This window comes from Bufo bufo, chromosome 8 (genome assembly GCF_905171765.1).
Source record: "Bufo bufo chromosome 8, aBufBuf1.1, whole genome shotgun sequence".
Taxonomy (NCBI): Eukaryota; Metazoa; Chordata; class Amphibia; order Anura; family Bufonidae; genus Bufo; species Bufo bufo.
Genome location: NC_053396.1, coordinates 214,916,645 through 214,940,804, shown reverse-complemented (window position 1 = coordinate 214,940,804; position 24,160 = coordinate 214,916,645). Strand labels below are relative to the sequence as shown.

At 42.7% G+C, this 24,160-nt stretch overlaps 1 protein-coding gene across 4 annotated transcripts in view; it reads right to left on the bottom strand.

Annotated features, from left to right (window-relative positions):
- Positions 1-24,160, bottom strand: part of DIAPH2 (diaphanous related formin 2) — a 1,253,176-nt gene that overhangs the window by 920,770 nt on the left and 308,246 nt on the right. For all 4 annotated transcript variants that reach the window (XM_040442348.1, XM_040442349.1, XM_040442347.1 and 1 more), the window contains 2 exons: positions 18,416-18,534; positions 8,830-8,946 (listed from right to left, as the gene is read on the bottom strand). In XM_040442348.1, the coding sequence (XP_040298282.1) occupies positions 8,830-8,946; positions 18,416-18,534 (236 nt within the window). The remainder of the gene's footprint in view (positions 1-8,829; positions 8,947-18,415; positions 18,535-24,160) is intronic.

Below are 24,160 nucleotides of genomic sequence, written 5' to 3'. Positions count from 1 at the left end.
AAAAACTAACAGGACCTATTGATTTCCAGGCGCACGTTAACGTGACCTTGCAAAAAAAGAAAGAGAAGAATATAGAAAAAAAACTGCTGCAAAACACAAACCTAATGCATTGTAATGTCACCATGTTCATTAAACGGGAAGATCTAATAGGATCACAAAATAATCACAATGGGACAATCACAACCCTTAAAGGGGCTGTCCTGGACATTCTGTCAAAAAGCAGGGAATGTGATAAAATAAAGTTATTACTTACCTGGAAAATTTCCCCATGTACTGGAGCTCCCACCTGCAGTGATGGCATTGTGACTACCCACACATGACTGTGGCAGTCAGTAGACAGTGATTGGTTGCAGAGGTCAAGTGCAGGTTGTAGGTACCCCACCACCACCACCAACAAGATACCTTTCTGCTCCCCAATGCTCGCTTCGATCCCGGTGGGATCCTCACTGTTTTGACTATTCTTTAGTCCTTAGATGTTAAATTCTGATATTACTGTAAATTCATTGCTGCTGCACCCAGTAATTGGTGGCAGTGGCATATGTGACTCCATCCGTGCAGATAGTGTATATATAGGGACCAAAGTGCATTGAAGACAGTGATGGACTTTTGGTGCTGAAACCAAGCATCAGAGAGCATGTAAGTACACCTCCCGTGACAGGTCACTATGGGTGGAGGAGAAGTATTTTAAAAATTATACTGAAGTTGAAAAACCCCTATAAGGGGATGGCTACATGGGGTGGATTTTCAATGGCAAAATCCCCTGCAATATCCACACGTGGACTTACATGCAGATTTTTTACAGATTTGCATTGCAAAATCAATTTCAAATTCAGTCAGTTAGAATTTGCTGCTACTGGGGATTCTCTGCAAGCAATTCTGCTGCCGAAATAATAAATAAACTGGACAAATACACAGAACTAGGATTGCTGCTCTGGAGCACAATAAAGGCAATCAGTCTATCTTCATTTATTCATCCAACCATCCATCTTATTTCTACTACCTACTGTATCTGGGAGGCAGGACTGTATATTTACAACCCCCGTAAACTTACATACAGCTCTATACAGCCCCCAATGCATTTGATGCTAGCTGCAAAAATCTATATTTAGTTAGCTCCCCCTAGTGGTAGCATAATGCGACTGTAATTATATTATAGCATTTATCTAAGTTTCCCTATTCAGATATATTATGAAATTATTCAGAACTGATTTTTCTGGACAGAGTGGCTGTCACGGGTGGGGAAGGGGAAGGGGGGGTCTGGTATTTATCACAAGGGGAATTTTTAAAGTCCCTTTTATTTGCACATAAAATCTAATGTGGTGCACCTTTAAAAATAACTGTTGATGTTACCCCCTACAAGAATGAGATCTTGACATTTTAAGATACTGTAAAGCCGGCATGCACCTACTTGCTTTGTATCTTTCTATGTTTTGCATCTTGTTCTGTAATTTTTCATGCACCTACTTGCCTAGCTAACCACTCATACTTTTCCACACACTTTTCAAAAAGTGGCGAGAGCATCATAAGATCACAAAAAGTTATGCTGATTGTTTATAAGAAACAGAATCAGCCAAGGAAACTTCATGATAATAATGCACAAGGTGATCTGGGGTCGAGCATTACTACAGGGATTCTCATGGACACCCTCGTCTGTAGAACACGTCTCATCAAGGTTTTGTTGTCGGGACGGCTGAGATTCTTCACATGCATAACCACGAGGGCGGTAAGTGACAGTTATGGCACTTATTTCCCATTTTCCTTCTGATTATTTAACCTTATGCCTGGGTGGATAGCAGCAGAAACATTCTCCACCTACACCCAACCACTACTCCAGTCTAAGGCTACATGCACACGAACGTTGTTTGTTTCCGTGTCCGTTCCGTTATTTTTTTGCGGATAGGATGCGGACCCATTAATTTCAATGGGTCCGCAAACGACGCAGACAGCACACCGTGTGCTGTCCGCATCAGTATGTCCGTTCTGTTGCTCCACCAAAATAATAGTGCATGTCCTTTTTTTTTCTAGTTTGCGGACAAGGATAGGCATTATTACAATGGATCCGCCAAAAAAACTAATGTCATACGGAACTTCATAATTTTTTTTGCGGACCACAAAACACATACGGTCGTGTGCATGTAGCCTAATGAGGTAAAAAAGATATGCCCCCATTGTCTGATAGGTGCGTATCCCTCACCTACACCGAGAACGGAGCTCTGAAATTGATGGAGGGCACACTGCACATGCGGTCTGCGCTGCGGTTATATGCGGTAAAATCTTTATTGAAGTATTTTGGTCGAAAAACAAAATTTATGCTGTGGTTATATGCGAAAAATCTTTAGTGATGTATCTTGATGAACTACGCGACTCTTCCGGCCTCAAAGCTATTTTGACGCTTTGTCTTCTCATTGTCTGTAGCTACTAGAGACCTGTTCATGGCAGGCAGGTTCCCCCAGAAGTATCTGGGTCGATCGACACTCTGTCACTGTGCCATTCTGTGGCTTCCTCATGCTGCTGCCACCTCCAAACTCTGTTATTGTGCCACTCTGTGGCCTCTTGATTCTGCTGCCACCTGCAGACTCTGTTGTGCCACTCTGTGGCCTACTCATGCTGCTGCCACCTCCAGACTCCATCATTGTGCCACTCGGCGGCCTCCTCATACTGCTTCCCCCTCCAGACCCTGTCATTGTGCCACTCTGTGGCCCCCTGATTCTGCTGCCACCTCCAGACTGTCATTGTGCTGCTCTGTGGTCTCCTCCTGATGCTGCTGCCACCTCCAGATTCTGTTGTTGTGTCACTCTGTGGCCTCCTCATGCTGCAGCCAACTCCAGACTCCGTCATTGTGCCACTCGGTGGCCTCCTCATGCTGCTTCCACCTCACCACTATGTGATAGGTCCACTCTGTGGACTTCTTATGCTGTTCCCACCCTCCCCACTTCATGACTGGTCCACTATTTTGGGCCTGGCTGACATTATCATTTATTTGACACTTCTGATCTGACAGAAGGAAAGAAAAATGAGACGCACAACGGATCCTGTCTGTGTAGCAGCTGTAAGGTCTGTATGGTCGCATCAGAATTGGCTTATGATTTGGTAGCCAAAAGCAGGAGTGGGTACAAAACACAGAAGACATGCAAATATTCCATTCACGTGTCATCTCTGTTTTAGATCCAGTCCTGTTTTTTTTGGCATTAGCAATACTGATGGATTATTGAGCAAATGCTTACCGAGTGAAGGCGGATGCTCCACAGACAGGATCCTTTTTTTGGTGGTTATTGTTCTGACGGATCAGAGGAAGGGCAAAATAATCAGTGACGTGAACACAAACTTACTGCTGACACCCTCTCCACTCTGTCGGGGGGCTCTACTTGTATAAGAGTTCATTAGAACAGGTTCTGTAGACATCTATGTGGAATCAGCTGACGACAGTGTAAAAGGAGTGCGCTTCTTCTTGGCACTAACATCGACCTGTAAGGCTGAGTTCATACTTGGTCAGTTTTGGCCCCGTAACTGCCCAAATAAGTGAAGTGTGCAGTGATTCTAAGAGCGACGCCTGTCATCTGCATGTCATATGGACTCACAGTATTAATTCACTACGAAAGCAGACTCCCTATGCGTGCTATAAAGGCACTCTGCAGCCAGGAAATAGCCATTTTTAACGCGATTCGCCGCAAATAAATTCGGATCAAAGCGAATTTTTCCGAAAAATTTGGCGAACTGGCCGAATCAAATTTTAAGAAAAATTTGCTCATCTCTAATCATCATCGAGTACTGTCTTCACATCACTGATGTCCTCCTGTCACGGCTGTGTCATGGTCTGGTATAGTGGACCATGACACTTTTGCCGTGCATGCTTGTGGCAACATGTTGTTTTGCATGTTTTGACACTTCCCCTTTAAGTTGTGTGTCCCTTCCCATCCTGGTGTGTTCGGGGTTAAGATGTGTGCTTGGTGGAGCTGGGTGTGGCCTCTGGCTCTTTTTTATACTGTGTTGTGAGCCTGTAGGTCAGATCGTTGTTTGCCTGTATATGTGTTGGAACTCTGCTCCTTTCTGGATGTGTCATCTTTCCAGTGTGAGGGCATCCTAGTTGGACATCGTTTGTCTCCTTTTGTCTCCTTTCCCCTCCTCACCTGTTATGTTGTTTGGTGTGGTTTATGTCATGTCTGGTGTTCCATGTCAGGTCTGTTTGGTGTTGTGGTCTGCATGGATGATTGATATTTTCCCCAGTCTGTTGTTGAATCTAAAATATATTTGCATCCTTGCCTGGAGCCACCTTGCATCGGTGTCCACATGGGGGTCCAGGTTGTTTTGGTGTTTTTCCATCTTTGCTGCGGCAGGTAAGTGTTTGCTGTTCTGGTGTGCTGTTGTTTCTCCAGGTGCTTACCTGCCGTTCAGTTGTTGCTGACTCTATCTTTTCCCTTTTGTTACTAGGCCGCTGGAGACTCCGGTTGTTCTGTTTCCTTGAGGAAACGGTTGTCTCCTATTCCTGACCCCTATGCAAGGGACTGTTAGGGTCAGTAGGATCCAGGTTCGAGTGTATGAGCCCTCCCACTTTTAGGGGGCGCTCATACGGTCAGGAGATCAGGGTCTGGATTAGGGCGGCTATAGGAGGTGACCTGCTCCCTATCCCTGTTTTCGGGCTTAGTAACAGCTCCCCACCGTGACACCTCCTCAACGCTATCTGGGTCAGTAGCTGACCGCTCGCAACACCAGATTCCACGCCACTCTCCTCATCACTACTTGCCCGCCTAGCGGAGGAAGCGGTGGATGTCTCCTCCAGATCTTGGCTGGGCAGTAGCTGCTGACCGCCGTCTAGTAGCTCTTCCTCGCTGAAAAGTGGATCTGAGCCCACAGCATATAGAACTTCTCGCGGTGAGGGAACAGAAAAGGACAGAGGCAGGTTGAAGACAAGTGAGGGCACAGGGCCTGCTCCCGGGCCATGCCAACTAAGGGTTGTGTCTGACGAACCCACCGACTCTTGGCTGGGGGTGTCTGATGTCACTTGGGATGAAGTGAATGACCGAGTTAACCAATCAAGAACCGCTGGATTGCTGGTCAAGTCACGACCGCTAGATGACACCGGGAGCTCAGGCCTCTCGCTGCGACTCCTACTGCCATGACCCCTTACTCTGCTGCAACCTCTGACTGCGGCAGAAACATTGAGGCTGCTGCCACTCCTCTGTGCAAGGCCTGGCACTTCTCTGTCTGACGTACTTTTAGTTGAACTAAATAAATTAAAAGCAAATTAAAACAACCCTAAAAGCGACAAATATATTTTTCTTTTTGTACTGAAATAGGCCACTAAACGCTTTTACCACAAATAACCACAACAGTGACGTGCGTATATATATAAAAAATTTTACTGAAATACATCACTAAACGCTTTCACCGCATATAACTGCAAAGTGAAATGCGTATATATTTTTCTTTTTCCACAAATATAAGCCACTAAAGGCTTTTCAACATAACACTTGCAGCCCAATAACAAATAGCTGGAATGACCGAGCTGTATAATGGCTATTTGGATCCCCAAATAATCTGTCCCTGCTCTTGTAAATCGCTTTTCTAGCACTGTCCCTAGTGCCTTCTGATAACTCTCCCTGCACTAAGATGCTGTGAAATTATTCCTCCCTATCCTTTCCCTGCACTTATAAATCTTTTTTTAGTTTTTTTTTTAAACAGAGGTTTTTCCAATAGCTGTCCCTAGCGCCTTCACGCGTCTGTCCCAGCACTCAGAACGCTGGAAAATGGCAGAATCTAAAATGGCTGCCGTATTTATAGGGCTGTGACATCACAGGGCTGGCTAGCTGCTGATTGGCGGTATGCATGCATGTCAATCTGGGTGATCCCGCCTTCCCAGAGTTCCTTGCCCCATGTCCTCACACCATTTTTGGAAAAATTGCGATTCGTTACCACGAATCGCAAGGAAATTCGCATTCGTTGCAAATGTAACTTTTCCTGAAATTCGGATCAAATTCCACTTTGTCTGATTCAATTCACTCATCTTTAGTAATAATCAATTACCGAAGTTATTCAACTAAGTCTCGCGCGACTTCGTGAATAGCTTACTTCGGATCATCAGAGCCCATACATTCTAATACTGTACAGAGAAGAATCTCCGTACAGTATTATAACAAATTTTTTAGCTCGCTTCACTCATCTCTAATGGCAACTCATCCTGCAAAAAAATAAGCCCTCAAACAGCTCCATTGAGAAAATAATAAATGTATGCTTCTCAGTAGAGATGAGCGAATTTCATATTTTCATTTGGTAGTAAAAGCAGAATAGCGTTATGGATTCCGTTACAAAGGACCATAACACAATTCCTTTAGAGGCATTCCGTCATAATAGCAGTCTATGGGCTGCAAAACGGATCTGTCCCGTTTCCGTTATGCAGGGGAGTCCTCTCCGGATCCCGAGTTCTCTCCTGCATAACGGAAACGGGACGGATCCGTTATGCAGGCCATAGACTTCTATTATGATAGAATGAATAACGGAATGCCTATAAAGGCATTCTAGTAACATAGTAACATAGTACATAAGGCTGAAAAATGACATTTGTCCATCCAGTTCGGCCTGTTATCCTGCAAGTTGATCCAGAGGAAGGCAAAAAAAAAACGTGTGAGGTAGAAGCCAATCGTAGAATTGCTTTATGGTCTGTGTTAACGGAATCCATAACGCAATTCTGCTTTTACCACCAAATGAAGCGTGAACGAATTTCATAACATGGAATTCTCTCATGTCTAGTTCTTAGTAAATGGCTGTACTGGTCCCCAGAGGCTGTTCAATAGCAACATGGGCACCTTTAAACCAATCCATCAAAATCTGTTCTGCAAAAGCCAAAAGGTGGTCTTTCCCTTCTGAACCCTGCAGCGTACCCAAACAGCAGTTTACATCCACATTCACTTTTTTACACTAGCATTATAGTTCCAGCAGGCTGTTCTGGCAGAGCTCTCTGTATCTGTTTCCGCAATGCCTGCCTGCCCCATTGACTATAACAGGTTTCGGCGGAGATGCGGTCACTACCTGGAAAATACGGTCAATAGGGCCGGTGGGTACTATGGTAATATCTGTTAGATCCAGAGGGCCCCGGCAGGCTGATTTATGCCAGACTGGCCTGCTGGAACTAGTAACATTGATGTACAAGAAGCCAAAAGGTTTGGTGCGTCTCAGATGGCACGAGCTGGGCACAGCATGCTGGGCACTGAAGTGCTATGTCTGTGGAAACCTTGCAATTTTTATTTTGCACAGTCCACTGCTGATTCATTTCTGAAAAATACCTGTGTGACCAGAATGCTCACTGCACCGCTTTAAAAATAGGGGTGTAGTTTTCAAAATGGGGTCAATTTTTGGGGGTTTCCACTGCAGGGTCTCATCAAATGGAAAATGCCATCCAAAAACCATTCCAGCAAAATCCATGCTCCAAAAGCCATATTGTACTGCTGTGTGCCCATACAGCAGTTTGTGACCACATATGGGGGATTGCCGTATTCAGGAGAAATTTATATTTTCAAGTGTTTCTAAATTACTGAAACACCTGTCTGGTCAAAGTATTCACTACAACCCTTCATAAATTCAATGAGGGGGTGCAGTTTCCCAAACAAGGTGACTTTTTGGGTGTTTCAACTGTAGCGATACCTCGGGGTATCTTCAAACGTAACACAGCTCCTTCCTTTCTGAGCCCTGCAGTGTGCCCTTACAGCAATTTATAACGACATATAGGGTGTTTCTGTAAATTTCAGAACCAGGGTAATCAATATTCAGACTAGATTTGCTGCTAACCTTCTCTGTCACAGGAAAAATGGATTAAATTGGAAAATCTGCTAAATAAATTTTGAAATTTTACCTCCTTTAAAAAAATAAAAATTGTTGTTGAACACAAGAACAAAGTTTTTAAAATGAGTTTTGAATAACATGGAGGGGTGTAGTTTCTAAAATGGGGTAATTTATGGGTGGTTTCTATTATGTAAGCCCATCAAAGTAACTTCCAACTTGAATCAGCCCTTAAAGTTGGTTTTCTTGAAAATTTGTTACAAAAATTCCAATGTCTTCTAATGTCCTAAAAACTAAGTTGACATTTACAAAATGATCCAACCATAAATTAGACATTTGAAGAATGGAAATTAAGAACTATTTTATGAGGTATCTCCGTCTCAAAAGCAGAGAAATTCAGATTTAGAAAACAAAGCGGGTCATTTATTAAACTGGTGTAAAGTAGAACTGGCTCAGTTGCCTACAGCAACCAATCACATTCGTCCTTTCATTTTTCAAAGGAGCTGTCCAAAATGAAAGGTGGAATCTGATTGGCTGCTATGGGCAACTAAGCCAGTTCTACTTTACAATTTTTTCTAATTTTCTGCAAATTTTATTTTTTTATAAATAAAGGTAAAACATATTAACCCAAATGTATCCTTAACATGAATTACAATGTGTCACAAGAAAATATATTCAGAATCGGTTGGATAAAGTAAAAGCATTCCAAAGCTACTAACAAAGTGACACATGCCAGATTTACAAAATTAGGTTGGGTCCTAATGTTAAAACTGGCTGAAGGGGTTAAATATGAATTTATATTTTCAGTTAAACATACCCAAGTATTAACTTAAAATGTTAAATTCTATGTTTATTACAAGGTTTTTCAGTTTTTTTTTACTTTTTCAAACTAATATTTTCCATCTCCATTGTGTCCATATATGACTGTAAGGTTACTGGCTGTTGATAATAATGCCGTACATGTTTACAAGGACACTTATGTCACGGGAAGAAATAACTTTCTTTTACGACCTTTATTAATTTGAATGAACGCGGGAGAGTCGAAACAATGAGTCCTACCTGATGTAATAGTCGTTGCGGATGAGTAGAAAATGCTGCAGAATGGATAAGAGGAATGGTTCAGATGAGGTGTCCTTCAGCATATTGTAGAGGAGATGGTAGACTTCATTAATGTCGGTGAATATAGAGTCAAGGAAGGTTCAGACACAATGGGTGAGCTACTGAACAATGGGGACAAGAGATAAAAAAGAGCTCAGGAGTTAAAAAGTTGAAGCCCAGCTTCTACTTTGTCATCTGGATGCAGAACACAAGAATTGTTATTAGCAATTATTCAAAAATATCATTCAGATAGAATTTGGGTTCTATGGGTGACTGAACGGACGTCTTGTTGGAGCGGCTCTTCTCTGCCGCATTGAAACAGTTTTGGGAGAGACAACCGTTTTCTGATTGCTGTACTTGAAAGTCTTGTACATTGATGCACCTCCTAGAATGTAACCACCTCTGCAGTCTTAAAGGGCTTAAAAAGGGTTATCAGACAAAAAATATTCATTAGCTATCTACAGGCTAGATGATCAAGGGCTCATGCATACCACCACCACCAAAAAATAAGTTGGACGTCCGTGTGCATGCAGTACTTTGCGGAACAGAAAGGCTGGCCTCTAATAGAACAATCCTATCCTTGTCCATAATGCGGACAATAATAAAACATGTTCCTTTTTATTTGCGGAACGGACAAACGGAAACAGAATGCACACTTTTGTTTTGGAGACCCATTGAAATGAATTGTTCTGCATACGGTCCGCAAAAATAAAAACGGGATCGGACACGGAAACAAAATAAGTTTGGGTGCATGAGCCCCAATACAGGACAGTAATGGGTCTGAATGCTGGGACCACAGTAATCCTAATGGCCACTTATTCTATCTTAGAAACGGGGCTGTAGTGCACATGTCCATTACTCCAAGAACTTTTATGGGACTTAAATAGACAGCAGTGGACCAACCAGTGCGTAAATGCCCCATTCAGAGAGGAGGCTTGTGACCGTGTATTCGCTGAGAGTCCCATCCTAATAACTGGACCCCCTTCAATCTTCTATTCATCACTTATCCTATGGATAACTGTGGCACACTATTAGTGAGATAACCCCGTTAAAGGGACACTAAACCCAGAATTAAAAAAAAATATTACAATTGCACACCATGAAAAATAAAATAGAAAAGCAGTGTATTCTCCTCGTAGGCTGCAACTATGTCTTCTCCCTCCTCTGATGCTAGCGCACGTGAGCCAGGGAGTTTAGGAGGAGGGGGCTGGGTTTAGGCTGTGTAATTTTTGTCCACTCAGTGAGCATGGTCATTTTGTTGGAAGGAATACAAATATTACAAATATTACAAAATAGCTGTAAAGCTGCATTGTTGACCACTAGTGCTGAGCAAAGTTTACAAAAATTTGATAAGGTACTTCGCCGATTTTTAAAAAAAAAAATTGCTTTGTGTGAATAAATTTTGTCACAAAGCACATCTCTTTGTAAGTAGCAGGAGCAATGACGGGGAACGGTGATTGTGCCGCCTCCCGTCATTTAACCCCTTGCAGCATCTGAGATAAAAAATGAGGGCTTTCATGATTTGTTACCATTAAACAAGAGGTAATTCGGTAATTCGACTCACCCGTGTGTGCTGCAGCTGAAACTCCACTATCGCCTGCTGCTGCTCGCACAGTCTGGCCAGCATGTGCAAGGTGGAGTTCCAACTTGTGGGCACGTCGCATATGAGGCGGTGAGCGGGAAGGCCGAAGTTACGCTGCAGCGGGGACAGGCGAGCAGCAGCAGGGTGAGAACGCTGAAAGCGCGCACAGACGGCCATCACTTTATGCAGCAGCTCTGACATATCGGGGTAATTTTTAAGGAATCTCTGCACCACCAAATTCAGCACATGCGCCAGGCAAGGGATGTGCGTCAAACCGGCTAGTCCCAGAGCTGCTATGAGATTTTGCCCATTATCACACACCACCAGGCCGGGCTTGAAGCTGACTGGCACAAACCACTCATTGGTCTGTTGTTCAAGGCCCGTCCACAGCAACTGCACGGTGTGGGCTTTGTCCCACAAACAGATCCGTTTTAAAACTGCCTGCTGTTGTTTACCCCTGGCTGTGCTGAAGTTGGTGGTGAAGGTGTTACGCTGACCGGATGAGGAGCTGGTAGAGGATGAGGAAGCAGAGTAGGAGGAGGAAGCAACAGGACGCAAACTGGAAGGACATGCGCCAAACTGCTATCCGCCTCAGGCCCAGCCGCCACTGCATTTGCCCAGTGTGCTGTTATGGAGATATAACGGCCCTGACCGTGCTTACTGGTCCACGTATCCGTAATCAGGTGCACCTTGCCACAGATGGTGTTACGCAGTGCACACCTGATTTTGTCCCCTACTTGGTTGTGCAGGAAAGGGATGGCTCGCCTTGAAATGTAGTGGCGGCTGGGCACGACGTACTGTGGGACAGCCACCGCCATAAGGCATTTAAAACTATCCGTCCCTTGCTGCGGTGGGCAGTAGCAGGCGTACTGTCTAGAGTATGGCCGCTCCGCTTTTGCACCCTGCTCCCTCTTCTGCTGTGCTGATGGCTATGTGCAACCACCGCCTCTTCCTCCGAACTACATAGGTCACTCGCATGACCTTGATTCCATCTGGGGTCGAGGACCTCATCGTCCTCCACCCAGTCTTCACCCCTGCCTTCCTTGTCGGTCTGCACACTTTCGAAAGCCCCAGCAGTTGGCCCCTGTGTTTTGTCATCATCCGAGACATGCTGCGATGGTCCTCCCATGTACTCATCTTGAAAGATAAGTGGTTGGGCATCGGTGCACTCAATCTCTTCCACTTCTGGGGCAGGGCTAGGTGGATGGCCCTGGGAAACCCTGCTAACAGAGTCATCAAAAAGCAGAAGAGACTGCTGCATGACTTGGGGCTCAGACTGCTTGGCTGATTTGCAAGGGGGTGAGGTGAAAGACTGATGGACATCGGCTGCAGGTGCCAACTGTGGTCTTTCAGCAGGAGACTGGGTGGGAGACAATGTGAAGGAACCAGAGCCACTGTCAGCAACCCAATCTACTATCACCTATACTTGTTTAGGCCTCACCATTCGTAGAGCCGCAAATGCCTGAATCAAACCCCTGTATGTAAAGGGTGTATCTCACACAGCCTGACCACCTGTAGGCCTCAATTAAAGATTTCTTTGCCCAAAATGGCTGAATTTCAAATGCCTGAATCAAACCCCTGTATGTAAAGGGTGTATCTCACACAGCCTGACCCACAATATGCCTGAATTAAATATTGGTGCACCAAATGGCGGTATTTCAAATCTCTGAATCTAACCCAAATGTATTAAGGGTGTATCTCACAATGACATATGCAGCAAAGGCTGCCAAATAAACGTTTTTTGCCCAAACGGGTGTTTGTTTAATAACTCAATATGGCAGCAGTATATAACCCAGGAATTTCAAACGTCAAGATGCTGCAAGGCCTGAAATATTGTGTATTTTGCCCCAAAAAGGGTGTTTTATTAACGAAAGAATATAAGCCCTGTATATACGGGGTTTATCTCACACGGCCTGACCCACAGTAGGCCTGAATTAAAGATTGGTGCACCAAATGGCGGTATTTCAAATCTCTGAATCTAACCCAAATGTATTAAGGGTGTATCTCACAATGACATATGCAGCAAAGGCTGGCAACAATTTTTTTTTTTACCCAAACGAGTGTTTGTTTGACAATGGAATTTGACAGCAGTATATAACCCTGGAATTTCACACGTGCTGATGCAGCAAGGCTTGAAAATAGTGGGGTTTTTTTGCAAAAAAGTGTGTTTTTAAAACCACAGAAAATGATGGGTGTATTTCTAGCTTAAATTGCACACTGACTAATCCAGATGTTGTATATTGCCAAAAAAGTGTTTTTTGGTAACAGAATATGAAAGCTGTATATATTAAACTTGAATTTAACACTTGCAGATCAGGAAAATAGTGTTTTTTTGGAAAAAAGTGTGTTTTTAAAACCCCAGAAAATGATGGCTGTATTTCTAGCTTAAATTGAACACTGACTTATCCAGATGTTGTATATTGCCAAAAAAATTGGATTTTCAATGTCCCAAAAGCTCAGATGCAGTGCTGGTGCACTGAGCTTGCATAAAATGGCCGCCGCACACCTAACTGACTTCTTAAAGTTCTTTTTTTTTCGGTCAATGGGCTCAGGGCAGGAAAAAAAAACACAAAAACACAATGTATGTAGATCGCTGAGTTGGATTCAGATTTTGAGTAAAGACTCTCTCCTATTCTCTCCCTGAAATCACCAGCAGCGTCCTCTCCCTACACTAAGCACAGCAGAGTGACGTGCAGCGCTACGTGACTCCAGCTTATATAGAGGCTGGGTCACATGCTACACTGGCCAATCACAGCCATGCCATTAGTAGGCATGGCTGTGATGGCTTCTAAGGTCAGACAGTTAACCGCTTGTTGATTGGCTGCTCTGCAGCCTTTTAAAAAGTGTCAAGAAAGCGCCGAACACCGAACCCGAACTTTTACTGAAATGTTCGGGTTCGGGTCCAGGGTCCAAAAATCCTAAAGTTCTGGTTCGCTCAACCCTACTTATAACTCTTACCTGCACAGATACATTGTAACAGGTCAGAGGTCTATCAGCTCTAGGACCAAGATTTGGACAGAATGCACATTTTAGCCTCTCAATGTACAGAAGGAAACAGAGACTTTAAAAATCATGAAAGGCTGGAGAACTTTGGTTACATAGTGGTTAAAGGTACACACCAGAAAAAACTGATGGATTGTTTTATGCCAGAGCAAGGCATGAGAAGGAGGAGCATGACACAAGGACTTTCTCTTCTTTTCATGCCTAGTGTTGATCGAGCACCAAAGTGCTTGGGTGCTCGAGTAGAGCTCGGGTGCTCTACAGAGCACCCGAGCACAATGGAAGTCAATGGGAGAAACCGAGCATTAAACCAGGCACCCCCTTCTCGGAAGAGGGCAGAGTGTCGGGTCCCACTGAGGTCTATTCAGAAGATCGCTGTACAGTGAGGGAATCCCCCAGTGTAAGTAATCGGCTTAGGAGTCCCTGCTCTGACTCCATATATAGCTATGTCCATATATGGAGTCAGTGCTTGGGGACACCCAGTGTATTTAAATCTAATTTAGCCTCTATTTCTGAAAAGTGTCTGCCGGAATTTGAACTCACAACCTTCTACATGAGAGACAAGGACTTTAACCACTAAGCTACAAAGCTGAATAATAAACTATGTCAGAAAAACCTCATCGTAGTTTGTCATGTAGCAAGTATTCCTATAGAGCAGAAGTATCATTTCATATTTCAGTTCAGGTTAACATGTAGCTGTATAGCTAAGTGGTTAAAGTTCTTGGCTCTAATGTAGAAGATTATGAGTTCAAATACCGGCAGAAACGTTTCAGAAAGAGAGGCTAAATAAATTTTTTATATTATACATTTTTTTTTTGTAATTGTAAAAAATGTATGGCACAAAATAAATGACAAACCATATTTGCCACTCTAGAGTACAGGGTCTTAGAGATACAACCTATTTGTTAATGAATCTATGGAAGCCAAAATGGAGCAATAATGGTTGTCCTCCTCAATCTACAATATCACTTAAGAGAACTGGGCCATACTTTGACTACTTAATTCAGGAGAGGTCATTTGTACGTTTCACCCTCATAAATGCTTTTTAGCATGAGAAGATATTAAAAGACTAGACCCTTCCACTAAGCACCTATACTGAATATACAAAGCTGAAGACCTGATCTAGGTATATAGAAGTCCAAGCGAACCATACATGATCCCACCATGTTCACTGCTGCACCAAGCCCATTGTATCTACCTCTGGCCAAGCATAGGTTGGGTTGGCCCTTTGGGGAACTGATGAATCCTCTCATGGGTCCAACTTCTGTCACAACAATAGGGCTCCTGAAGAACAAAAAGTCCAGTAGAAGACAATCCCAGTTGAAGTTGACATTGGGCTGACTGGTATAATAGAACACTTTTTGGGATCCAAAATAATTTAACATTCTTCTTAGCCAACAGAGCACATAATTGTCACCCAGAATACATTTTTTAGTGATATCAACCATATTTTTGGAGTACTTTTAATATTTTGGGTAGATTTTTTTAAACTCTGTATGAAGCATTTTAATACAGACAAATCTTCCCTAATCCTCCTGCATGGCGTCCTACAATTCATATTACAAATAATTTATATGTGGTCCTCTAGGTCTTCTCATTGTGAGATCAATGCTAAACATATTCCCAGTACTGCCTAGCTTGCTCTTGTCTACACTGTGAAGACTCGATAGCTCTTGGCTCTCCTTTCATTAAGTTAAAGTGGATAACTCCGAGGCTTTACTTCCTATCCCCTGTTTCACACTGAGACGTTCAGTTGCTAGCACAATGTAAAGTTGTGGATATATTTCCATGCATACCTTGATCCGTGCTTATCAGCTCTTCCTGTTTACAGAGACAGGATACAATCTAAATTGATTTCCTTCACAGTTGTCTATCCACTGGTGATTGTATTTCTAAGATTATTCACCATGCAGGGTTTTTGTTTTCAAGTTTTAGATTTGTGGCTACATGCTACCCTGAAAATTAGAGATTATCTCAAAACTGGGGGAGGTGGGGGGGGGGGCTGGTGGACAGCGTGAAATCTCTGATGTATCATAGCAAATGTGAGTGAGCGTACATCAAAGCTACAATAAAAAAAATCATCTGAATTAAAGATTAAAATACAGGGTGGTCTTCTGCTCATCTGACCAACACAAAATTGAAGCTGTACATATATGGTCAAATTTAAGGTGGCCATACACTTTCAAAAATTGTCAGCCACCACTCACAAGACTGTTTCCAACAAACTCCCAGTAGTCATACTTGCTCAGTTTGGCCATGAGTGTGCATTTCAAATGAGAAGAGATGTTTGGCAGCAGATTATCTCAGCCTAAAACAAAGGAGCTGACATATTGACATTCAAGCTACTCGATCCTTTTTTCACCGACATATCTCAAACGAACATCAGTTAACTGGTTTTGCCAAAATCGTGGTGTTTGGCCAACCTTATTCTAATGCGTATAGCCACTTTTAAAGCCTAATGTGGCAATTGACTTTAAAATCAACCACTTAAAGGTTTTACATTGATGACCTCCATGTAAGACTTTCCATCAATCTTTGATGGCAAAGGATCTCACTCACAGATCAGCATCACTTGTTGGGCGCAATCAAATTCACTAATTTGTGGTTGTTCCTAGTGCGACCTCTTGGTCCTGTCATCCCCATACAAGACATAGCCACAATTGTATAGACATTGCTGTGTAAAGTACTGCAGTGAAGAGCTATCTATTTCATGATGGTCTCAAAGGTAGGACAACTACCAGGAAAGATGTTAAAATTCCAAACCCGTGTGTTTTATGTGCACTATTGCACTAGATCACATGTATTGTAGCTACCACAAATCAAGCTCAGTCTAGACTAATCTTCAGGTAGACTGACTTTAAAAAGTGGCTTCTTACATCCAAATCATGGAGTTGACATTCAAGAAGATCCCTTATTGGCAAAGTCCAGCATTTTTTGTGTTACATACATAGGGAGTATTTATCTATTACTGCTCATATGACCAGTGTTCACTCTACGTACAACGACTTCACAGCATCCTTAAATAATAACAGACTTAGTGTACTTTCAAACTAACATCAGGGGAGTCCGTCAGGCTGTTCACCGGCGGGTGAACAGCCTGTCGAATCCGTCCTGCCACTAGTTCACGTGTGCCCCCGGACTGCCGCTCCGTCCCCAAATGGGGGCAGAGTTCTAGCGGCAGCACGGCAGCGCACAGCGAGAGGTAGCTGGACTAAGGGTACTTTTACACTTGCGGCAGAGGATTCCGGTAGGCAGTTCCATCGCCGTAACTGCCTGCCGGATCCGGCAATACGGACGGCATTTGTCAGACGGATCTGGATGCGGATCCACCTGACAAATGCATTGAAATACCGTATTCATCTCTGCCATTCCAATTGAAATTAATGCCAGATCCGGCATTCCGGCAAGTGTTTGGGATTTTTGGCCGAAGAGAAAAATACAGCATGCTGCAGTATTTTCTTCGGCCAAAAGATGTAAGAGGGACTGAACTGAAGACATTCTGATGCATACTGAACGGAATGCTCTCCATTCAGAATGCATTAGGATAAAACTGATCAGTTTTTTGCCGGTATTGAGCCCCTAGGACGGAACTCAATACCGGAAAACTTTGAAGTATGAAAGTACCCTGAAAGTACTGCATGCAGTACTTTTAGTCCGGCTGCCTCTCGCCGTGCGCTGCCGTACTGCCACTGTAACTACGCCCCCGCCCCTATTATAGTCAATGGGGACGGAGCGGCAGTCCGGGGGCACACGTGAACTAGCGGCAGGACGGATCCGACCGGCTGTTCACCTGCCGGAAAAGCCTGAAGGACTCTCCTTCCACTAGTGTGAAACTAGCCTTAACAGAATTATATTTTTTCACAATGGATCATATTTAGTCCATCTCATATTTTTGGTTTGCATGTGACCTGACTAGTTGAAGATTGTCCTTAATGTATTTTTTGCCTTGAGCAATGGAGCTCCTTGGGCATGATGACTTGAGCAGAAGAGGACTATGAATAAGGCAGTCAGCAGATGGTCAGATTCCTAGCTGACATTGACAGTTAGGCTACTTTCACACTTGCGTTGTTCTTTTCCGGCATAGAGTTCCGTCCTAGGGGCTCTATACCGGAAAAAACTGATCAGGCATATCCCCATGCATTCTGAATGGAGAGTAATCCGTTCAGTTTGCATCAGGATGTCTTCAGTTCAGTCGTTTTGACTGATCAGGCAAAAGAGAAAACCGCAGCATGCTACGGTTTTCTCTCCGGCGAAAAAAACTGAAGACTTGCCTGAACGCCGGATCCGGCATTTTTTCCCATAGGAATGAATTAGCGCCGGATCCGGCATTCAGAATACCGGAATGCCGGCTCCGTTGCTCCGGCATGCGCACATCGGTAAAAATGTGAAAAAATGTACAAGACGGATCCGTCGGTCCGCATGACAAGCGGAGAGACGGATCCGTCCTTGCAATGCATTTGTGAGACGGATCCGTCTCACAAATGCTTTTAGTCAGCGGCAGATCGGCGGATCCGGCGGGCAGTTCCGACGACGGAACTGCCCGCCGGATAACACTGCCGCAAGTGTGAAAGTAGCCGTGAACCAACTGCTATTTAGGTGTCCTTAGTACTTAGGGGTCCAGCACACTGTTTCTAAAAGAGCAAGTACTTACAGAATTTAGAAAATGTCTGATGTCAGGCAGTACAAACCATCAAAAACACTTAATATGTCCACATTACTCCACCTGATTCCTCTCAAGTCTGCAAACTGGGCCAAAAAAAAATGGAAAAAACAAACACAAATTTAAAAAAAGTTGCCTTGCTTGGTAAATGTTGAGCAATATTAGCTGGACTGTTCTCATTATCTACTGTAAGAATGGGAGATGATAACTGACTTTTCTACGACCATAACATAAGGAAAATATTTCCCTAAAAGAACTGTGATAACTTGGGCAGTTAGCTTAAAACAGTATCTCGAGAAGGATATTCCATTTCAGCACGGATGTCCCTGAGGCGGTGCGAAAGTTCCAGGAGGTCATCTTCTTTATTCTCATCAAATACTTTTAACTGGATATCAAGCTCATCATTTTCTTTTTCTCTTAGATGCTGAAAAAAAATATATGGTATCATGGTCAAAGACCAAAGAAACATAAAACCCAGAAGAACCGAAATAAATGTATAAAAGGAATAATACATTTCAAAAGCATATTCAACTTTACTGTAAAGTAAGATGTCAGATATCTGATTTTTAATCAGTTATGGGTTACGGAGAGAAATCAGAAGATGTGGTACTTGGAATGGAATGAAGATGTACAGGGTGTGACTTTGAGGACTGTATTAGTTTTCTGTGCAAGCTGTAGGGCACCATAATATAGCACCAATAGTAAAATATAGGGTCCTACCTTACCTATGTATACATGTGAACCTATACAGAGACCTACAGAGGGTGTTTTCTTTCATATTTATATGGAATCATTGAGAAAAAAAATAACTTGACCAGGTTTGGCATCAGTTTACTGTTTTACCCTGATTGCTTTCCTGGTTTTAACTTCTGCATTTAGTATTGGCTTTGATTTAGTCGTTATGATTTGGTTTATCTTGGTCTCCCCTGGTCTGACCTGGCAAATTTTTATTTTGTTGCTTGTTTCTTAGTGTGGTCTCTTATCTGTCACTAGGTTGTTTCTTCCTTTTAGGCCCCAGCACTTATCTAGGAAGGGACTGTCGACCAGTTGTTTGCCACTGCCTAGGGCAGATCATGCAAGTAGGTAAGTACAGTAGGATGGGTAGTTCAGGGTTCATTGCTACCTACCTTGACATGTAATTTGGACCGAAAACTAATTTTAAGAAATTCGCTCATCACTATGTATTCTAACATTATGCTAAAAAGGTAAAAAAAACTTCTTAGTTAGTGAACTGTAATTTTTTTTGCCACCATTATAGACATTCCCTAACAGTCATGAGTGAGTTGATTGTAAAATTCTAAAAATTTGACACATTTTTTAAAAGAATTTTAATTCTACGGAACCCACATTTTCTGTGATTAGAGAGAATCAAGTAAAATGGGAGAGAGTGAGATTTAAAGAGTGAGAGAGTGATATATAGAGAGAGATTCATATAGAGAGAGTTATAGAGAAAAAGAATGGGAGCAAGAGAATAAGGCTGGTTTCACACAGGCGTTGCGGGAACATGCACGATTTTTCCGCGCAAGTGCAAAACATTGTAATGCGTTTTGCACTCGCGTGAGAAAAATCGCACATGTTTGGTACCCAAACCCGAACTTCTTCACAGAAGTTCGGGCTTGGGATCGGTGTTCTGTAGATTGTATTATTTCCCCTTATAACATGGTTATAAGGGAAAATAATAGCATTCTGAATACAGAATGCATAGTACAATAGCGCTGGAGGGGTTAAATAAAAAAATAAATAAAATTAAACTCACCTTAATCCACTTGTTCGCACAGCCGGCATCTCTTCTGTCTTTAACTGTGAGCAATAGGACCTTTGATGATGTCACTGCGCTTATCACATGGTCCATCACATGATCCATCACCATGGTGATGGATCATGTGATGAGCGTAGTGACGTCATCAAAAGGTCCTATTGCTCACAGTTAAAGACAGAAGAGATGCCGGCTGCGCGAACAAGTGGATTAAGGTGAGATAATTTTTTTTAAATTTTTTTTAACCCCTCCAGCCCTATTGTACTATGCATTCTCTATTCAGAATGCTATTATTTTCCCTTATAACCATGCTATAAGGGGAAATAATAATGATCGGGTCTCCATCCCGATCATCACCTAGCAACCGTGCATGAAAATCGCACCGCATCCGCACTTGCTTGCGGATGCTTGTGATTTTCACGCAACCCCATTCACTTCTATGGGGCCTGCGTTGCGTGAAAAACGCAGAATATAGAACATGCTGCGATTTTCACGCAACGCACAAGTGATGCGTGAAAATCACCGCTCGTGTGCACAGCCCCATAGAAATGAATGGGTCAGGATTCAGTGCGGGTGCAATGCGTTCAACTCACGCATCGCACCCGCGTGGAATACTCGCCCGTGTGAAAGGGGCCTAAGAGAGAGAGAGAGACTTTTTAAAGGGGTTGTCTGGGTCCAGATCTGAACCTGGACATACCCATATTTTCACCCAGGCAGCCCCCCCTGATGATAGCATCAGAGCATGTCATGCTCCGATGTTCTCCCTAGCCCTGTGCTGGATCATGCAAGGCAAGGGCTTTTTTATTTACAATAATGCACTGCTGGGCGGAAGCTGATGGGCCGGCTTTAGCGCTGCCCTAGACATTTTACAGGCTAGGACAGCACTAAAGCCCGCCCATCAGTGCCGGTGATGTCACCGGGCTCACTGATGGGCGGAAGCTCTGACGCTCTTGTCAGGGGGGCTGCCTGGGTGAAAATATGGGTATGTCCGGGTTCAGCTCTGAACCCATACAACCCCTTTAAGGCAATCAGAGCAATCTAAGTAGAATGTATTCAGACCCAAATCAATTGGGATGGTCAATTCAGCTGAATTGGACCCTAACTGAATTATAAGAAATTCACTTATCACTATTATTTAACTTTTTTGATTGTGATTTTCAAAAAGTCACTAAATATATAATGCAATGCAAAATATTACTTTCAATTGATTTCTATTCATGGCTCTTGGATGCATTTTGTTTTTATATTTTGACATATTTAATAAACGTTGTGGTTGATTTTTAGGAGTTTACCTACATGGAAAAGTTTATGTTAATTTTGGAAGTTCTGTGCATTTCTTTTATTAATTAGGCAACAATTTTGATTAGATTTATATTTTTGAAGAAGTTAGAGAATCTCAATTTGCAACAAATCAATGCATGGATAGAATCCGCTGAATTCAGTTTGCATATTTTTGTTCATTCGCAGCGTCACTCAGCCGTCAATTACTGAAAGAAACAATGTAACCCGCATCATTGATGCCTGACAGATGTTTTAAAATGCAGATCAATTATTTACACGTTAATATCAGAGATGTTATTAAACGGAACCAACTTTTCTGCAATGTTGCAAAATTTCACAATTCTTTTCACATTTAAATAAAATTAAAAAGAAAAAAACAAAAAAAAACAATGAGCGGAATTTCGGTGAATTTACAGCTTTTCTGCTAGATTCCCAGTAATGTATCAGGGGAGTTCAGTCTAATGAATATCCTTAGCTGCTGATCCTAGTAGCTTCGCATGATGTTGCAGCGTTCCTCTGAGTGATCAACTGGCTCATCCCTAGTGGTGATGAAGGATGTTAAAAATAAAAGGGGAACATTTTCTTATTATTACTATTTTTATTATTTTATTACTGTTCTGTACACAAGGCTGTGAAATATGTCAGGATACATTCGCATATTCCGAAGGCACATATTACACCATATCTGGTGTTGCCATGGTTGGAAAAAATGCACTAAATATGGAATCATAGTCCTCCTTCATCCATTTTAAGAAATAAAATAAGTCTTGTATTGGATGACTATAGGTTATTACCTGCATTAGGGCTCATGCACGCAAACGTATCTTTTTTCCGTGTCTCTTCCGTTTATTTGCGACCCATATGTAAAACCATTCACTTCAATGGGGGGTGCAAAAAAAACATTAAAAAAACTGAAACAACTGTCCGTATGGCCATTCTGCAAATCAAAAGAACATGTCCTATAATTGTCCGCATTACGGACAAGAATAGGACTGTTCTATTAGCGGCCGGACGTTCTGTTCCGCTTTATGCGGAACGCACACGGCCGGTATCTATGTTTTGGAGATTTGCAAAACAGCCAATGGTCGTGTTCAAGAGCCCTTAACCCCCTGTCTCTAGGATCTTGTAAAGTTCTGGGCACTATTGGATCTTAGCAAAGATGGCTTTGTCTGGAGTCATTTTTTTTCTTGCCTGATCTAGGGTCTTGTCTGGGACTGTATGTATTTAGGGGTTCTGGCCAAAAGTCTGATATTATTATAGGAGTCTGGTCTAGGGTCTTTGTGACCTAAGCTGGTATGTGATTCATTTTTGGGGTTGAATCTAGGGATCTGATATTAATATCGGAGTCTAGTTTGTATCTGATATTAATATAGGAGACTGGTCTGGGTCTCATATTAATTTACAGGTCTGGTCTGGGGTCTGATTAATTTTGGGGTCCGATCTAGTGTCTGAATTTTTTTTCCTGTTCTGATTTAAGGCTCTGGTCTGGGCTCTGGATTAATTCTGCATCCTGGCCTCAATTCATTTAATGGTCTCTTTTAGGATCCCAATTTTTGTGGGGTACAGCATATTTTAAAGGGGTTGCCCTACTATTTACAAGTGAAGGCTTATTCTGAAGATAGGCAATCATTATCTGATCAGGGGTGAGAGGTCTGATCAGCAGATCTGCAGAAGCTCTAGCACTGGTACTACAGGGTGGGCCATTTATATGGATACACCTTAATAAAATGGGAATGGTTGGTGATATTAATTCCTGTTTGTGGCACATTAGTATATGTGAGGGGGGAAACTTTTCAAGATGGGTGGTGACCATGGCGGCCATTTTGAATCCAACGATTGCCTTCAGATGATACGAGATGTGCAGCACCTGAAACTACGGATACTGGAAGCCTGTGCTAGCATTTCTCCTGCGGTGTTGCTATCAGTGTGTGAAGAGTGGGAGAAGAGGGTTGCATTGACAATCCAACACAATGGGCAGCACATTGAACACATTTTATAAGTGGTCAGAAACTTGTAAATAACTCATGAAAGAATAGAGTTATGTTAAAACCAAGCACACCATTGTTTTTCTTGTGAAATTCCCAATAAGTTTGATGTGTCACATGACCCTCTTCCTATTGAAAAAACAAAAGTTGGATTCAAAATGGCCGACTTCAAAATGGCCGCCATGGTCACCACCCATCTTGAAAAGTTTCCCCCCTCACATATACTAATGTGCCACAAACAGGAAGTTAATATCACCAACCATTCCCATTTTATTAAGGTGTATCCATATAAATGACCCACCCTGTACAAAGCTCCATCATTTGTGCACTAGATACAGCTGATTACTGCAGCTCTGCTCCCATTCACATCAATGGAGGCAATGCTGCAGTAACCAGCTCTGTCCACTACCTACACAATGGATGGAGCTAGTTTTGGTGCCGAGGCTACTGAAGAACATCTGATCGGTGGGGGGTATGTTGTGTTGGATCCACACTGATCAGATAGTGGCGGCCTATTCTGAGGATAGGTCATCACTTGTAAAAAGTTAGACTACCCCTTTAAAGTTGCTTTATATTTCATAGGTGAACTCTAGGTGCTTTTATAAAAGGATCACTATATCCACTTGATTTATAATCAAAAGCACAAAGGGAAATATTCAAAATATTGTTATTTCAAACTGATCAACTTTTTGTATCAAAAGTATCAAGAAGTGTATCTTCTGTATTGTAATCCCCAGTACAAAATTTCTAATAAAGCCATCCTCTACCATACACTATGGTGTCCTCCAATGGGTCGTTTGGGCCTCCTTGGGCTCACAGGCTTGGTTGAAACGGCACCTTCTGCCGCCCTTATGGGCACATTCATGCTGATAGGTCTATTAGGCTATAGGTTTTTATAGGTGCAATTTACATTTATAAAGGCAAAGGCATGTCACTTTTTTGTTGCAAAAAAATCCCAAATCCTGGGTTTGCAACTTTTTAAATGACACTGCAACTAAATTCTGTTGCAAGTGCCATTTCTTTGCCGC